General features: G+C 44.1%; 1 protein-coding gene across 2 annotated transcripts in view; it reads left to right on the top strand.

The window, feature by feature from the left end:
- Nucleotides 1–18,415, top strand: part of cdk19 (cyclin-dependent kinase 19) — a 47,591-nt gene that overhangs the window by 5,506 nt on the left and 23,670 nt on the right. For both annotated transcript variants that reach the window (XM_044017419.1, XM_044017420.1), the window contains exons 3-4: nt 15,486–15,596; nt 16,843–16,983. In XM_044017419.1, coding sequence (XP_043873354.1) covers nt 15,486–15,596; nt 16,843–16,983 — 252 coding nt within the window. The remainder of the gene's footprint in view (nt 1–15,485; nt 15,597–16,842; nt 16,984–18,415) is intronic.

Consider the following 18,415-nt stretch of genomic DNA (forward strand, 5'->3'; position numbering starts at 1 on the left):
CTCCTAACCACAGACGAGACTGGTGGGTGGTGAGTGTCGGGCTAACAATAGTCTGTCCTTCAGCGAGTTTGACAGAGAAAACCCTTCTCAGGCCTTTAGTTTGCACCTGTTGTGCATGTTAACCGTGATACAAATTAGATGCAGCGTGGCTCTGCTGTGTGGTTAGAATTTACATATACACACATGTATATATATATGTATATAATTAATTAATAATTCATTTTATTCCAAAAAAAATGTCAAGAAAATCAGTCCAAACAAGTACCCAATGTAGAAGCTAAATCACTCTAGACTCAGATAATCTAGAGTGACATGAAGGTACAAGAAGAAGTGGCACAGACCAAAGGAAAGGCAGAGTTGAAATAGGCTGAGGGAAGACAGACAATAAGGTGAGACCCAGGTGATGCAGGTCATCAAAGCACAGGAGGACAGGAAGGACAGGAAGTGAAGACACCTTAAACAAGACTAGATGTGGGTCGAGTTTCAAAATAAAAGAGCCAATACAAAAGTTAATCATAAATAATAAAGGAAATAAAAGGGAACTAATCTGGGACGTGACAGGTTTAGTGGTGTAAATTCATTAATGTGTGCAAAAACATAACTGTTCATGTGTAGAAAGGAGGACAAACGCAGAGACACAGCAGGACAGTTACGACAAGCTGACCACACATCGGCCAACAGGTGGGAGCTGCAGCTGTCACCAAGACAACTGGCATTGGTTTTTATTACAGTGAAGAGTCACAAAAACACAGTAATCAGCTCCACGAGTTCTCAGAAAGCATACGAGAGTGCATTTGAGTTCACATTTCCATCGTCAGCCGTTCTTTTTCCGTCTTCTCACCGATTTCTCACCACATTTCCCGAGATTTCAAAGCTGTTTTCAGTCATGAAATTCAGATAATGTCTGGGGAAAAGTCTCAGGCTGGTTCTAGCACATAGATTCAGGGTTTGGCATACAATTACTGGCATAAAAAGTGAGATTGCACAGAACAGTTGTCCTTTTGTGAAGCATCTGCTGATGGCAGAGTTGACCTGTTGCTGATGTCTGCCCTGCAGGGGAAAGAAGACGTGTATTTCTGATGTGGCATTAGCAGCATTCTTTTCCACAATAATCTCATCAACCATGACAGTCTGTCCGTGGGCGAGCAGTTCTTGAATTGAACTTCGCTTTCTTTATTCCTGGGAAATCAGAATATGCCTGTCGACTGTCACTAGACTGACCACACACATGATCTCAGGTCTGCACACAGACAACATCAAGGAGAGCAGAGTAACACAACACTTCACACAATGAGCAAACACTGGGCATCAGTGGAGAGAAAACACTCCTCACAGAACCAGGCTCACGCACCTGCAGCATCTGCCTCCACCGGTTGGGGTGAAAGGAAAATGGGGGACAGTGGAGAGGTGGGGGACAGAGAGGGGGGAGAGAAAGGACAAGAGGGAGATGAGGTAGCAACAGAAGAGAGAGAGAGAGACCAGCAGCAGATACACAACAGCTGTATCAGGTTACAAGTTTATACAGCTCGAAAACTGGATCTGGATCCTGCAACCTGCATGATGAGAATACAGAGAGAGAGATGGAAGGAAGGAAAGACACAAACTAGGGAGAGAAAGAGACAAGGTTAATGACATATAAAAAGTCATAATCATATCCTGAGTGTGAGAGAGTGAATGTGCGTGCACCACAGGAAAATCCCCCAGCAGTTTAGTTCTATAGCAGATGAAAACCAGCAACCACTAAACACACCGCAGTAACAAGAGAGAGGAGGTGCTGTCCACGTCTGTGAGCCTGCTGAAGATCACGACCCAGTGAAGCAGCTCTAACAGACCAGACCACTGTAAAGTTCAGGTTCACGTCATTATAGTCCAGACTGAGACCACTGCAGTACTGCTGCTGAGCGTCACGTCAACCACAAGAGCCACGCTCTGTCTAATCTGTATGATGGTTGACATGCACGGCAGGTACGAAACACACACAGCACCGTCCATCGTCATGGAAATGTCAACAGTCCACACTAGCTTATAGAGAGATACAGCGCCACCTACAGAGGATGGATGTCCTCCTCTGCATATATACTCAAACTCAGCAAGTGTTTGTGGGCCTTAGCTGGATTAATGATGGTTGTCACAGTAATCAACAGCTGCCTTCTGTTCTCACAATGTCAAGTGCTTATTGTAAATAATCTGAATGTCTCAATAGTACATTACAAGAGGGTTTTTACTTATACAGCACTTTTCTACACCACTCAAAGCTGCTTTGCCTTTCACCCATTCACCCATTCACACTTTGCATGACTATGGTACGTCATCAGCGTGGGCGGGGTCATCGTTTAATACGCGACACATACACACACAGTTGTTTTCAGTGTAACTGAATCATCAGAATGAGTTCAGTAGCGCAGACTCCGTCTGACACTGCTGTTGGGAGTGGACTCGGACTTAAATGCTTGGCATTGTTCTGTTTGATTTTGAGAAAAATACTTTTCAATCCAATCCAACTTTATTTATAAAGCACATTTAAAACAACAGAGTTGCACCAAAGTCTAAAATCTGTACGCACCTTAAGTAGACATGAAAACAGCACAAAATGAGTCAAACAAATGTCTTTAAGAGAGATTTAAAAACAGGACGACAAGAAGCCTGCCTAACACTTAAAGGCAACTGCAAACTCCCGATCCCCTCTGAGCTTCAGCCTGGTCTTAGGGACAACCAAGGTCAGGTGGTCGGCTGACTTTAGGGCCTGAAAGGGAACATAATGTCGCCATATTATGGTGGAAGCCGACCAGAGAGGTATTCAGACCTTTATGTACAAGTAGTTTCAGTCTAAACAGAGGTGACATCATGTGCAGTCGAGGCCTCTGTGGTTTCCTTGTTGCTAACCTGGGGTTTCATTTTTGACACAGTTTACAGTTGAGGCTTGCACTCCTGGATTTCGACTGTAGTTGGGCGTTGCTTCGTATTGTTGTGGTAGATGATAGATGGTCATTTAGCTGTCAAATCAGCTGCTGCCTCGTACAGGGCGGATAAACAGTAGAATAATTCAAACACTTCCTATTATCTTCAAAGTCACTGTAAAGTCATCAGAATATCTCTTCCCACAGGAAAATGTGGTAGTTATCACTTTAGCAAACTTAAGTGATTCAAAAATGTTTAAAAATAAGGTTTTAAATCAATCAAAATGTTCAGTTTCACTTTCTGCTCTGAGACTGTGGGGGCGTGGCCACTGCAGCCCTCACACACACACACACTCACCAGGAACATTGTGGTTTGTCAGTGTTTGTACAGAATATTAACGTAAGCGCTCCAGTTGCAGAGTGGGCAACGGTAGCTCAGCGGTGGAGTGGGTTGTGGGTTGGATTTCCAGCTCTGCTCGTTTACAGGCCAACGTGTCCTTGGGCAAGACATTTAACCCCAGTTTGAGGCTCCTGACAGCTGGTGAACATGCATGCACTGTGTGAATGAGTGAGTGAGTGGCAATGACTGGAGTGTAAAGAAGCTTCCAGTGTCATCGAGAGTAGAAACATGCTGTATAATAAAATATCTGTAGGATGAACTCTGTCGTGTAGGAGCAGGTGCAGTCACTCATATCATTACTTCATGATAACTATGACTGCAGTGAGTCTGTGATCTGTGCTGAGAGCAGAGACCAGGTGGAGGAAAAGCTCCAGAGGTGGAGATATGCTCTAGAAAGGAGAGGAATGAAGGTTAGTCGCAGCAAGACAGAATATATGTGTGCGAATGAGAGGAACCCAAGTGGAACCATGAGGCTACAGGGAGTGGAGATAAAGAAGATGGAGGACTTGAAGTATTTAGGGTCAACAGTCCAGAGCAGTGGAGATTGTGGAAAAGAGCTGAAGAAATGTGTTCAAGCTGGTTGGAATGGGTGGAGAAAAGTTTCAGGGGTAATAATGTGTGATAAAAGAGTATCAGCCAGAATGAAAGGAAAGATATACAAGACAATGGTGAGACCAGCGATGCTGTATGGTCTAGAGACAGTGGCACTGAGGAAAAGACAGAAAGCAGAGCTGAAGATGTTGAGGTTCTCTTTGGGAGTGATGAAGATGGATAGGATCAGGAATGAGTCAATCAGAGGAACAGCACATGTTAGATGTTTTGGAGATAAGGTCAGAGAGGCCAGAATGAGATGGTGTGGTCATGTACAGAGGAGGGAGGAAGGATGCTGGGGTTGGAACTGCCAGGCAGGAGGTCTAGAGGAAGACCAAAGAGAAGGTTTATGGATGTAGTGAAAGAGGACATGAAGTTAGTTGGTGTGAGAGAGGGGGATATAGAGAACAGGGTGAGATGGAGGAGGTTGATTCACTGTGGCGACCCCTGAAGGGCAAGAAGAAGAACTATGACTGCAGTGAGTCATTGAGTCACGCCTAAAAACATCTAGAAAGAGTTTTCTCACATATATAATGTGTTCAGAGTTACAGTGAGTACAGAGAGAAGTGACTGCTGAGTAACTAGAGTATAGTTCATGTTGATTTTGACATGTGTCACATGATGGTGGACGTATGTGTCCGTATGAATGTAATGGTGTTATCACTGAGCCAGTTGAGTGCACGTCACCTTACTTGTCCCCTGAACATTACAACCAGCACAAATTTGCTTCCAAATCCAACATAGTTGCCTCCATAACAAAGAAGCCTTTGTCCCTTCAAACCACCCCCTCACTTCATTTAGCAAACTATGCAGCGTGGAGAGTGGAGCTGCACACGTTCATAGTGCATCGACGTTAATCCTCTGCTCTCAGAGCGATGAAGACTTGAGCTGCACATGGTTGTGGTCAGTGAAGGTGGTACGGTTTGGAATGGTCAAGCCCTGGGTCAGGCTGGTGTTTCAGCTGAGAGCAGTCCTTGGTAGGCGAGCTGACGTTATAAAAGTATGAATAGTATAATGTTTAATATGCCCCTGGACTCTTATGACATTAGACATTTCAGAATAAAAGCCTTGTTAAATCAAATTAATGGATTCAATCAGCAAACCCATTATAGTGTTTTACTTTGTTTGTGGTCTGGTTTGCATTGTGTGTGTGTGTGTGTCTCAAGTAGACCCACGTCTCACGTCGGCAGTGTGGCTGCTCTAATCTGATTCCATGTGTGCCGACAGAAAGAGCAACACCCACACGACCAGTCTGACACACCGTCAGAGGACACTGGCGTGGTTGTTGTGCCATGGGTACACATGTGGATCATGGACAGCAACACTGAGCTAGTCAAAGTCAGACCACTGCAAATGTGTTGGAGTTTAAATCGTATACAAGTGAATTCGGGCCACACGGTGGTTAGTGGTTAGCACTCTCGCCTTGCAGTGAGAAGACCTGGGTTCGAGCCCCGGTTGGAACAAGGGCCTTTCTGCATGGAGTTTGCATGTTCTCCCCGTGTGTGCGTGGGTTCTCTCCGGGTTTTCCGGCTTCCTCCCACAGTCCAAAAACATGCAATGTGGGGATTAGGTGAATTGGACACTCTAAATTGACCATAGGAGTGAGTGTGAGCGTGAATGGTTGTTTGTCTGTAGTTGTGTGTGGCCCTGCGATGGACTGGCGAACTGTCCAGGGTGTACCCCGCCTATCGCCCGATGTAGCTGAGATTGATGCAGTAATACTTTAGGAACATACGATGGTGAGTGTGTGTTCTCATCTGTTCAAACATCGTATTTGTTTAGGGTGGAGGTTTAAAAGCACTGAGTGAGCACTAATGTTTCAGCATGAGCTCGTTCTTCACTCATATGCAGCGTCCTCCTATAGTCTCGGAACAGTGAGGCCAGTTCCTTTACTTTTGCCGTAGACTGAAAACCTTTGGGTTTGACAGTTCAGCTTTTACTTGCAGGCATTTACATCTGGATCTGATTCACAACATAGAAGATAGCACCTTCTGTTTGAACCCAGCCATTTACATGTGAGCACAAGTATTGGAACACGTGACTGACAGGTGTGTCCTATTACATGGTTTAGATAGAGAGAGAGAGAGATACTCAAGCATCCAGTAGCAGTAACACACATGGAACATACATTAGAGTTAACGTATAACACAGTAACCATACGCTGAAATTGACCTGAGATAAATGTAAATTTAAATGTGTACAGAGAAATTAGAAATAAGCAGGAGTTAAAATATGTGCAGAACAATTAAACATTTGCATAGAAAATAAAGATATAACTGTGTTAAGTTAAAAAACTATATAAAAAATAGAAAGTGACTAGAAATAACATGTTTTATACAACTATAAACTGTATTAAAACTATAAAGTGACCACAGAAGTAAATGACAATGACGCTGAGTCCAGGAGGTAGTAGAAGTGGAGAAGTGGAGCTCCTGCATTAGGAGGAAACTCATCGGTAGTACCTCTAAATCAGCTGACTGTTGTGGGTCTAGCTACTGAACCATTACTCTGGTACCCCAAGGGAAGGAGACAGAATAATGGATTGCTTGGGGACCATTATTTTGACACTTTTCCTCATAGAAACACAAACAAGTATGTACTGTACTGCACCAAACCGTTCCACAGTGTGGGAATGTCACTGGGTGACACGAAAACACAACACACCTCAGTAAGTTTACGTGCACAGTTTAAGTCACGTAATCAGTGGAGGAGAAAATTGGTCTGACTCCGCCTCCAGAGGTGGTGCTGTATCTCTCCATAAGCTAGTCTTTATTGAATCAGCTTCCTGTTGACCTTTACGTCACAGAAAAAACAGCAAGAGGCGATGGACGGTGAGATGGATTGTGGTTCTGTATGTTTTTGTACCTGCTGCATGTCAATCCTGAAAAGTCCAAAAGTAGCTTTCGCTCTTGCCAACGCCATCGTGTTGTTTTTTACCTTTCTGTACTAGTAGTACTGCAGTTTATACATCATCTACTTTTAGGTCAAAGACCGCGGACAGACTGCGACCAAATGGTTCCCTTTTCCCCAAAAATTTTTTGGACAGTGCAAGTAAATTCTATTCACGCACGTGCCAGTTCTTTTAATATAAACTAGAAACTCGAGTAATTAGAATCTAAAAAAAACAAACCTGGAGGCGAAAATGCTTGGCACTGAGGCAGCATTTGACACTTTGAATGACAACCTTGGCACACACGGAAGAAGAAGAAGAAGTGGAAACACAATACAGAACGAGCTAATGTAGACATAACAGAGAGAACATGGAGCTGAAAACAGCAGCTAACTAGCCAGCATGCTAGCTGTGATTCATTAAACCTCTGCGCCGTCAGAGCAACACTCGTACACACACTCACACTAGAGCTGCAACAAACGATTATTTTCATATTCAATTATTCATCAATTATTTTCTCGATTAATCGCTGAATCGTTTGGTCCATAAAATCTCAGAAAATCTTCAAAAATGTTGATCGGTGTTTGTCAAACCTGGAAATGATGATGTTCTCAAATGTCTTGTTTTGTCCACAAACCAAAATGATTCACTTTTAATGATTTCTTTGTTCTCCAGAGCAAAGACATAGAAAAAGAAAATACTCACATATAAGAAGCTTAAACAATCGGAAATCTTGTTTTAATCATGAAAAAAGCTTCAAACCGATGAATCGATTATCAAAATAGTTGTCGATTAATTAAGTAATCGATTAATAATCCATTACTAATTATACTACTGCTTATCCGAGGTCGGGTGGCGCGGATAGCAGCTTGAGCAGAGAAGCCCAGACTTCCTTCCCCCCGGCTACTTCATCCAGCTCTTCCGGGGAAATCCTGAGGTGTTCTCAGGCCAACCGAGAGACAGAGTCTTGCCAGCGAGTCCTGGGTCTTCCCCAGGGCTTCCTCCCAGTGGGACATGCCCAGAACACCTCCTGGTTAGGCATCCTAACCAGGTGCCCGAGCTACCTCATTTGGCTTCTCCCGGATGACCGAGCTTATCACCCTATCTCTAAGGGAGAGCACAGACACCCTGCAGAGGAAACCCATTTCGGCCGCTTGTATCCGCGATCTCATTCTTTCAGTCAATACCCACAGCTCATGACCATAGGTGAGGATAGGAACCGACCGGTAAATTCTTCACCAAGACAGACCAATGCAGATTAGAGCAGCCACACCTGGCTACGAACCGCTCCAGTGAGAGTTCAAGATCACGGCCCGAGACCCAATCAGAGACCCAATCCTGAGCTTACCAAAGTGGACTCCCTCAATGCCCCGACTGTGTCTAGAAAATCTGTCCATAAAGGTTATGAACAGAATCTGTGACAAAGGGCAGCTCTGGCATAGTCCAACCCCCATTAGAAACGGATCCGACTTAATGCAAACCAAGCTCTGACACCGGTCGTACAGGGACCGAATGGCCCTTATCAAGGGTTCCAGTACCCCATACTCCTGGAGCACTCCCAACAGGACTTCCAGAGGGACACAATCGAATGCCTTCTCCAAGTCATGTAGACTGGTTGGGCGAACTCCCATGCACCCTCCAGGACCCTGCCAAGAGTGTAGAACTGGTCCACTGTTCCGCGACCAGGACGAAAACCACACTGCTCCTCCTGAATCCGAGGTTCAACTGTCCGACGGACCCTCCTCTCCAGGACCCCCGAATAGACCTTACATGGGAGGCTGAGGAGTGTGATTCCTCTGTAGTTGGAAAGCACCCTCCGGTCCCACTTCTTAAAGAGGGGGACCACCACCCCAGTCTGCCAATCCAGAGGCTCTGTCCCAATGTCCTTCTGTCATGAATGGTGACAAGCTCTCTCTCTCTCTCAACCTCCCTGTGTCTGTGGAGCTTCTAGACGTCACACTGTGTTTTAACTTGGAGATGAAGTCTGTGGTTTATCTGCGTGAGCTCGCTAGCTCACTGGTTAGCCGCTCAGCTGATAGCTGAAACCCGGTGTCTGGAGTGTACAACAGAAACCCGGAGACAGGAGACCAGAAACCCGGAGACCAGAGCCTCTGTGTGGGACACGATAGACAACGGCCGCTGGTGTGTTTTAAGTCCACTTGGAGCCGAAATCTGCAGCTAACAGCTGAGCGGCTAACTGCTCTGGTGCCGCTAAAAACACCTAGTTAAGTAAAAGTTGTCAGAAATATAAATAACAAAGTAAAGTACAGATATGTGAACATTCTGCTTACAGTACAGTAATGAAGTATTTGTACTTCATTACATTACAGCACTGCCAGGCAATGTATTTTACAGTGTTACTAAAGCTTTCAGTAAATCCACTGACTGTGGTATAAACTTGTGTTGTAGCAGTAATGTGTTTTTGTGTTGTGGACTGAAAGTGCTGTGTCAGCTCATGAGGAATTAACCTGAGATCTTTGTGCACACAACATGCTCATTATCCTGCATCAAACACACACTTAGTATCATGATTCCCACAGTGGGTCAGTGATCAGGTGAGTGTCAGTGGCTCTGTGTTGTATAGAGCGGTGGATTTACAGTCACTAAGCTCAGGACTCATTTACACAATGGCCTTTTACAGCCTGTGGATTTAGATTGTGATGATGAATCTTATGGCACATTAACATGATACAGTCCTAGCACGACTTAGCTCTACTCTACTTGTACCTTGTACCTCCTCAGTGTAGACATGCAAACACACTAGTGACGACCAAAGCATACTCAATAATTAGAATCGTTCATTAAAAAGATTAACTCAGTATTTTCAGTAGTGCTGTCGCTAACTACACCAGACTCCATCCATCTCAGCTGACATAGGGCGATACGCGGGGTCACACCCTGGACAGTCTGCCAGTCTATTGCACACAAACAACCATCCACTCACACATTCACACCTATGGTCAATTTAGAGCAAGCATGTCCAAAGTCGGGCCCTCGGTGAGATTTTTGGACAGAGAGAGAGACTTGGACAAAAACCGGCCTTGGTCACGTTTGGCCACCATTAGCTCAGCTGGTAAAGAGTTTGGAACCAGAGTTTGAAATGAACCTCTGGCAGATTTTATTTTTATTTATTTTTTTCACTCCTGTGTGGCCTGGATGTGGTTACATTGCCATTTAAAAATGATATTTGTGACAATGAAAATTCTATTTTAATTAAACAGTGCATTTGTATGTAAAATGTACTGTTAAAGAAAAAGGTCTGAAGTGACCATTGGCCCCCAGACACCCCTGATTTAGAGTTTCCTATTTATCTAATCCCCATATTGCATGTTTGTGGACTGTGGGAGGAAGCCGGAGAACCCAGAGAACCCGGGGAAGTGTGAACATTCAGTTATCACAGTTAACCTTGTGTGTATTTATTTGGATGATTCTGGTTAACTGCTAAATCTTCAGAATGCATTGGCCTCAGGCAGTGGATCTGTTTTTTTATGCTGTAACTAAAAAAGAAGAATCTGCTCTTTGTCTCTTCATCAGTCAAATAAACACAGGTGTTAGATAGAGGTGTGCACTGTGCACCAAAGGAACTCTGATAAAGCCAGACATGGATTTGAACAACTGGGCTGCTTCCATAAATATAACTTTGTTTGGATGGATTTCATGATCCAGTTCACTGCGTCACGAGTCAGCTCACTCACATTCCTCTTGCATTTTTATTTAATCATAGATTTATAATTTTTTTCACATTTCACAGTCGTTCTGAGCTCGTCAACTGTGACAATTCTCAACTGCTTTTCTTCAAACATTTTTACAGTGGCCCTGAGGGTCAAAACACCACAGCATTTCATCAAACTGGCAACATTTCAGAAAACACATGAGAGCAAAAGACAACACGAAACAACCTTTCTGAAAACAAACATCTCACAAAACAACATTTCTGAAAACAAACATCTCACGAAACAACATTTCTGAAAACAAACATCTCACAAAACATTACATTACATGTCATTTAGCAGTCGCTTTTGCGACATACAATAAGTGCATTTGTGTACAAACAAGAGCTAGAAGTAAGTAAGAGATTCAAGTAAACCAAACCATGAAGTGCTAGTCATAAGTGCGATGTATAAGCAACTATTTGTTTTGTTTTTTTGTCGTCGTCGTTGTCTTAGTCGAGGTAGAGTCGGAAGAAATGTGTTTTTAGTCGGCGGCGGAAAATGTGGAGGCTTTGCGCTGTCCGGATGTCGATGGGGAGATCGTTCCACCATTTGGGAGCGAGGACAGTGAACAGTCTCGAGTTCTGTGAACGCCTCTGCGATCCTCTCAGTGAGGGGGCAGCGAGCCGGTTTGCCGAAGCAGAGCGGAGTGGGTGGGCTGGGGTGTAGGTTTTGATCATGTCCTGGATGTAGGCTGGACCAGATCCGTTTGTGGCATGGAACGCAAGCACTAGAGTCTTGAAGCGGATGCGAGCAGCTACAGGAAGCCAGTGAAGGGAGCGGAGGAGGGGTGTAGTGTGGGAGAATTTTGGTAAGTTGAAGACCAGTCGAGCTGCTGCATTCTGGATGAGTTGCAGAGGTCGTATGGCACACGCAGGGAGACCAGCCAGGAGGGAGTTGCAGTAATCCAAGCGTGAGATGACAAGAGCCTGGACCAGAACCTGTGCTGCCTTCTGGGTTAGAAGAGGCCGTATCCTTCTGATGTTGTGCAACATGTATCTGCAAGATGGAGCTGTTGCAGCAATGTTGGCAGTGAGGGAGAGATGGTCATCAAGTGTCACACCCAGGTTCCTTGTGGTATGAGAAGGAGTTACCACAGAGTTTTCGAGGGTGATGGTCAGGTCTGTGGTGGGAGAGCCCTTTCCTGGGAGAAAAAGAAACTCAGTCTTGTCGAGATTGAGTTTCAGGTGATGGTCAGACATCCACTGAGAGATGTCAGTCAGACAAGCGGTGATCCGTTCTGCTACCTGTGTGTCGGAGCTGGGAAAAGAGAGAATGAGTTGGGTGTCATCGGCGTAGCTGTGATAGGAAAAACCATGAGAGAGAATAACAGAACCAAGAGAGTTGGTGTATAGAGAGAAGAGGAGAAGGCCCAAGACAGAACCCTGAGGGACCCCAGTAGCTAGAGGACAGGGTTCCGACACGGATCCTCTCCAGCTTACGCAGTATGTTCGGTTTTGAAGATAGGACGAGAGTAGGGTAAGTGCAGAGCCTGAGACACCTAGTTCTTGAAGGGAGGAAGTAAGGATCTGGTGGTTAACTGTGTCAAACGCTGCAGAAAGGTCCAAGAGGATGAGCACAGAGGAGAGAGAGGCAGCCCTGACTCAGTGACAGCAAGAAATGCAATTTTGGTTGAGTGAGCTGCTTTAAAACCAGACTGAAGAGGTTCAAGAAGGTTGTTCCGATGAAGGTAGGAGGAGAGTTGATTAAAGATAGCACACTCCAGAGTTTTGGAGAGAAAAGGAAGAAGAGAGACAGGTCTGTAGTTATTTACTTCAGACGGGTCAAGGGTGGGTTTTTTAAGGAGGGGGGTCATTCTGGCCTCTTTAAGAGAGTCCGGGAAGCAACCAGATGATTTTCTTTGCCGTTTTGGAAAAGTTCCCTGTTCAGAGGGCATCGTATCAGGAAATGACTGCTGTAGTACATATGCTAGGACTGTAGGTGGCGCTGTAATGTTACACCAAAAAACAGAGAAGAAGACATTTTAGACATAGACATTATCATCATATCTATCTATAAATTGCAGGAATGCCTGTCTGTCTGTCTGTCTGTCTGTTATTTGCATGTCTCTCGAACCGATGGCCCGATTGATTTTAAACTTGACAGGTGTCTTGCTACGGGCAGTGCCAGGTTTTCGTTATTTGGATAAGTAATGCAGAAGATATCGTTAAATATATCGGTAAAAGAAGCTCACATTCCCCTCACCTGAGAGGATACGCATGACTCTGTGGGTAAAAAGTTAAGCGAGTGCAAGATCTGTGGGTGATTATTATGTCTGACCTCAACAGTAAAGAATGTTTGCCTGCATTACAGTGAGTCAGTAACAGGTATGCAGCGACTATTCAAAACTATGTAAAACATGATGTGCAGTAAACTGATACTTTAGACAGTCTGTGCTGTGTAATAATAACAATGAGCACTCAAACACACCAAACCAACAATTACATAAACACACAAAAACAGATTTTGAGCAGGCACTGCACTACTGTAGTAGCTATAATAACAGAAATAGAATGAACTGAGCCAGATGAAAGAAAAGGAAATAATGTCTGTTTGTTTACGCTTTGTTTCCACACACCGTTTCCGTGTGAATATTTAGAGACTTTACAGACTTTTTTTTAGACTTTTATTTTTATAAAAAGTGACTAGTGTCAAATCAAGTGACTTTCTGTTACTTGAATCTAAATACTTTCCAAGAAGGAAATACACAATTCTGCTGCACGAGTGAGATCATCTAACTGTATTTACTGTGGGCGGACACACACTTACACACACTTACACACACAAACATGTGCTGTGAGTGCAGTGCACACACACACACAGACGCTGTGAGAGCAGTGCACACACACACACAGACGCAGCGCGCGCACACACACAGACGCTGTGAGGGCAGTGCACACACACAGCGCTGTGAGAGCACACAGATGCTGTGAGGCAAGCACACACACACGCACACACACACTGTTAGAGCAAGCACACACAGATGCTGTGAGGCAAGCATACACACCTGAGACACTGTTAGAGCAGGCACACACACAGACACTGTTAGAGCAGACACACACAGACACTGTTAGCAGCACACACACAGATGCTGTGAGAGCAAGCACACCTGAACACTGTTAGAGCAGGCCACACACAGATGCTGTGAGGGCAGCGCACACACACACACACACACACACACACACACACACGCATATGCTGTGAGGACAGATATCCTGCAAATGAAGTCTTTCCTGTCATGTTGTCGTCTGAGCTGCCACACACAGGCCGGCAGCACACAGATGCTGTGAGGGGCAGCGCACACACAGGCGCGACACACACAGCAGGCAGCACACACACCACAGCTGTGAGGGGCAGGCACACAGGGGCAGACACACAGCTGTGAGGGCAGCGCACACAGGAGGGCAGCAGTGCACACACACACAGACACTGTTAGGCAGTGCACAGGCGCTGTGAGGGCAGCTCACACACACAGACATGGCCCTTGCCTCACACACAGATGCTGTGAGGGGCAGGCGCCCTACAGGCAGCTGTGAGGGCAGCACTGCACACAGGCGGCTGTGAGGGGCAGTGTACACACACACACTGCACACACACAGACACTGTTAGAGCAGGCGCACACACACAGCGCTGTGTGGGCAGGCCTGACACAGATGCTGTGAGGGGCCGCCACACACAGATGCTGTGAGGGGCAGCGCACACACAGGCCGCTTGTGAGGCCAGCACACACACACACACAGCTGTGGGGGCACACACACACTGCCTGTGAGCAGGGCACGCTGTGACAGCCACACACACACACAGATGAGGGCAGCGCACACACACACACACAGACGCCGTGAGGGCAGCGCACACACACAGACGCTGTGAGGGCAGCGCACACACACACACAGACGCTGTGAGAGCAGTGCGCACACACACACACGCTGTGAGGGCAGCGCACACACACACACAGACGCTGTGAGAGCAGTGCGCACACACACACACACACGATACAACCACGTGTCTGTCTGTCAAACAGGATGAAACACAGGAACTGTGACACAAACATACATGTAAAAATAATAGAAGTAAGAGATTACAGTTTTGAAAAAAGGAACTAAATATTCTCAATGCAGAGTTCTCCATTGTAACACATTACTCTCAACACTGGGGGTTATTGATCTTATATAACGATTACATTTACTCTGATTAATGATTTACAAGCTGAGTTGGGAGCAGTTTTAAAAGCCCACGTGTCCATAGTGAGTCCATGTTGTTCAAAGGATTGAGTGTGTGTGCGTGCATGTGTGTGTGTGTGCGTGCGTGTGTGCGTGCATGTGTGTGTGTGTGTGTGACCAGAGGGCTGATGGGACGTTTACTCAGTCACAGATGACTGTATTTATTATGCTCTTATTGAATAAGGACTCTCTTTCAACCGTGTAGTTGAAAACAGTTTGTTTCACTGCACTCGACATAAATCCTTACATTCACACATTCACTCATATCATTTTTAGGGTCCCATATTTAACTATGACATATTTAGTCAAGGGTTCTGATCTTAAACTAAAACATTGCACATGTGTCTCTTTGTCTCCTCTGAGGCGATTTGGAACGACATGTATTTTAATGACTCCTTCATGTCAACATCAGCCTGTTTTTTCAGTTACAGATGGGTTACCACGTGACTTCTCTTTATTATTTTATTATATTTAGTATTTAAATCCCAATAAATGTCAAGATGTAAAGATGAATGTTTGCTCCTGAGTCAAAGTGTCAGAAACCAGTTAAGTTGGTTGTATTTCAGAGGAATGAGAAACATTCACATACATGTATTGTTTGCAGGAGAACCTGTTTGTCCTGCACTGCTGCCGATGTTACCCTGTCAACAACATACAGGCAAACACTTCAACGATGAATAATTGCAGTGGTGACTCACACGTCTGTGTTTCACGTCTTTTCTTGTTTTAAAAAGAATTCCTTCTCAATAGTTCATTCAATCCTCTTGTGTTTTTCAGCTGCTACGAGAACTGAAACACCCAAATGTTATTGCCCTGCAGAAAGTCTTCCTGTCGCACAGTGACAGGAAGGTTTGGCTGCTCTTTGACTATGCTGAACACGATCTTTGGGTGAGTTCCTCTGCACCAGTGCTGCATTCACACGTCTGTCTCGCATCATGTTTTCTCTCCTCACAACAACATTCAAACAAACATGTCCACACGTTTCAGTGGAAATCACGTTGTGATTCATGCGGCTGTCACATTCTCTCACGAGAATAGTACATGGTGCATGTATACACATGTACATACATACATGTACATGTATATACATGTACATGTATATATACATACATGTACATGTATGTATATACATGTACATGTATATACATGTACATGTATATACATGTACCTGTACATACATACATGTACATGTATATACATGTACATGTATATACATGTACATGTATATACATACATGTACATGTATGTATATATGTACAGTATGTCTATGTACTGTACATGTATGTATATACATACATGTACAGCCTTGCCCACAGTCACATGAGCATGAGTACATGTACATACATATACATGTACATATATATGTATATATATATACATATATATGTATATATGTACATGTATATATGTATATATACGTGTATAGATATGCAGGTTGTGTTCTTGCCCACAGTCACATGAGCATGAGTACATGTACATACATATACATGTACATATATATGTATATATATACATATATATGTACATGTATATATGTATATATACGTGTATAGATATGCAGGTTGTGTTCTTGCCCACAGTCACATGAGTACATGTACATACATATACATGTACATATATATGTATATATATACATATATATGTACATGTTTATATGTATATATACGTGTATAGATATGCAGGTTGTGTCCTTGCCCACAGTCACATGAGCATGAGTACATGTACATACATATACATATATATGTATATATATACATATATATGTATATATATACATATATATGTATATGTACATGTATATATACGTGTATAGATATGCAGGTTGTGTTCTTGCCCACAGTCACATGAGCATGAGTACATGTACATACATATACATATACATATATATGTATATATATACATATATATGTATATGTACATGTATATATACGTGTATAGATATGCAGGTTGTGTTCTTGCCCACAGTCACATGAGCATGTAGACTAGCTCAGCTGGGAATGGAACCTCTCACTTGAAAGACGACTGACTCTCATTCGGTGTATGAACAGTGACACTAAATCATCCATCACAGTATGTGTAAACGACATGATTGTGATGAAAGCACACTGAGGTGGATCCTTTCTCTGCGTCATAGCACATCATCAAGTTCCATCGCGCCTCCAAGGCCAACAAGAAGCCCATGCAGCTGCCCCGAGGGATGGTGAAGTCCCTCCTGTATCAGATTCTGGATGGGATCCATTACCTCCATGCCAACTGGGTCCTCCACAGGGATCTGGTGAGACACTTGTTATTGTTCTTCACAACATGATTTGTTTGCTGCTTCCTTCCTCCTGAAAACTCTCACTCTGTCAGGCAAGACTATCACACCTCTCTCTCTCTCTGTGTGTGTGTGTGTGTGTGTGTGTGTGTGTGTGTGTGTGTCTGTGTGTCTGTGTGTGTGTGTGTGTGTGTGTCTGTGTGTGTGTCTGTGTGTCTGTGTGTGTGTGTGTGTGTGTGTGTGTGTGTGTGTGTGTGCTTCAGAACCCAACACACCACAATATCTGAAATGTGTGTGTCTCTGTGTGTGTGTCTGTGTTTGTCTGTGTGTGTGGCGTGTGTGTGCAGGTGTGTCTCTGTGTGTGTGTGTTTGTGTGTCTGTGTGTGCGTGTGTGTGTGTGTGTGTGTGTCTGTGTGTGTGTGTGTGTGTGTGTGCGTGTGTGTCGTGTGTGCGTGTGTGTCTGTGTGTGTGTGTGTCTGTCTGTGTGTGTGTGTCTGTGTGTGTGTGCGTGTGTGTTACTGTTACAGTTCCAACATTACTCAGCTCTAATCTACTGGGATTGGTGTGACGCTGTGACTTGTTTCATATTTGTACTATTAAGTTTATTCTTTATGTTTTATTTCAAATGCAGACACAAAAGCTGAGTGAAGCGAGTGTTCAGATTCTAAAATACACAGAAAAACACACGTCAGTCCATCACTGTCGTCATGAAAAAACAGCATTATTGCTGCTTTAGATATACATATATATACATATATATGTATATATATGTATATGTATATATATATACATATATATATATACATATATATATATGTATATGTATATACATATATATATGTGTATCTAAATCTGCCACAGCACTGTGTTACTATAAATGACTGTCAGTACTCAGTGAATCCTGTGATTGAAGCTGGAGCTGATACACTTTGATGTGACTGTGGTGAGCAGGTGTTGTTTTGTCTTGGTGATTGAATGACACTGTAGTTGTCGAGGAGCAGAACGTCCCGAGGTTTGAACACAACGCACTTTTTCCTGTGGGACTCTCTGCACCTCTGTTTTCCCACACTCTGCTTAGAAAGACGATAAGAGGGTTTCTCACCGTGAGCCTTAAATGACGTGACAGAGACTAACCCTTGCATCAGAGTCCTGGACTGTTTTAAAAGCTGTTGTCTGTCTGTCTGTCAGGAGTTTTCTTCTTGTTTCACAGATGTGAATGGTCTATGGTTCCATCTATACGACGTAACATCGTGATCATTCTCACAACACATTTGACAGACTTTACTGTTACGTAAGTTAAGTTGATTTGTTTGATTTTATTAACACGGTTCGAATCCTAAGCACAAAAGAGAACACAGGAGCTGTGAGCGTGTCGTGCTCCCTGAAGGTCGCTCACACCGCACCGCTCTTATCTGTGCACCAACTCTTCCGCTCCTTTTGTAAAACAACT

Source organism: Solea senegalensis, unplaced genomic scaffold (assembly GCF_019176455.1).
Source record: "Solea senegalensis isolate Sse05_10M unplaced genomic scaffold, IFAPA_SoseM_1 scf7180000015406, whole genome shotgun sequence".
Classification (NCBI taxonomy): Eukaryota; Metazoa; Chordata; class Actinopteri; order Pleuronectiformes; family Soleidae; genus Solea; species Solea senegalensis.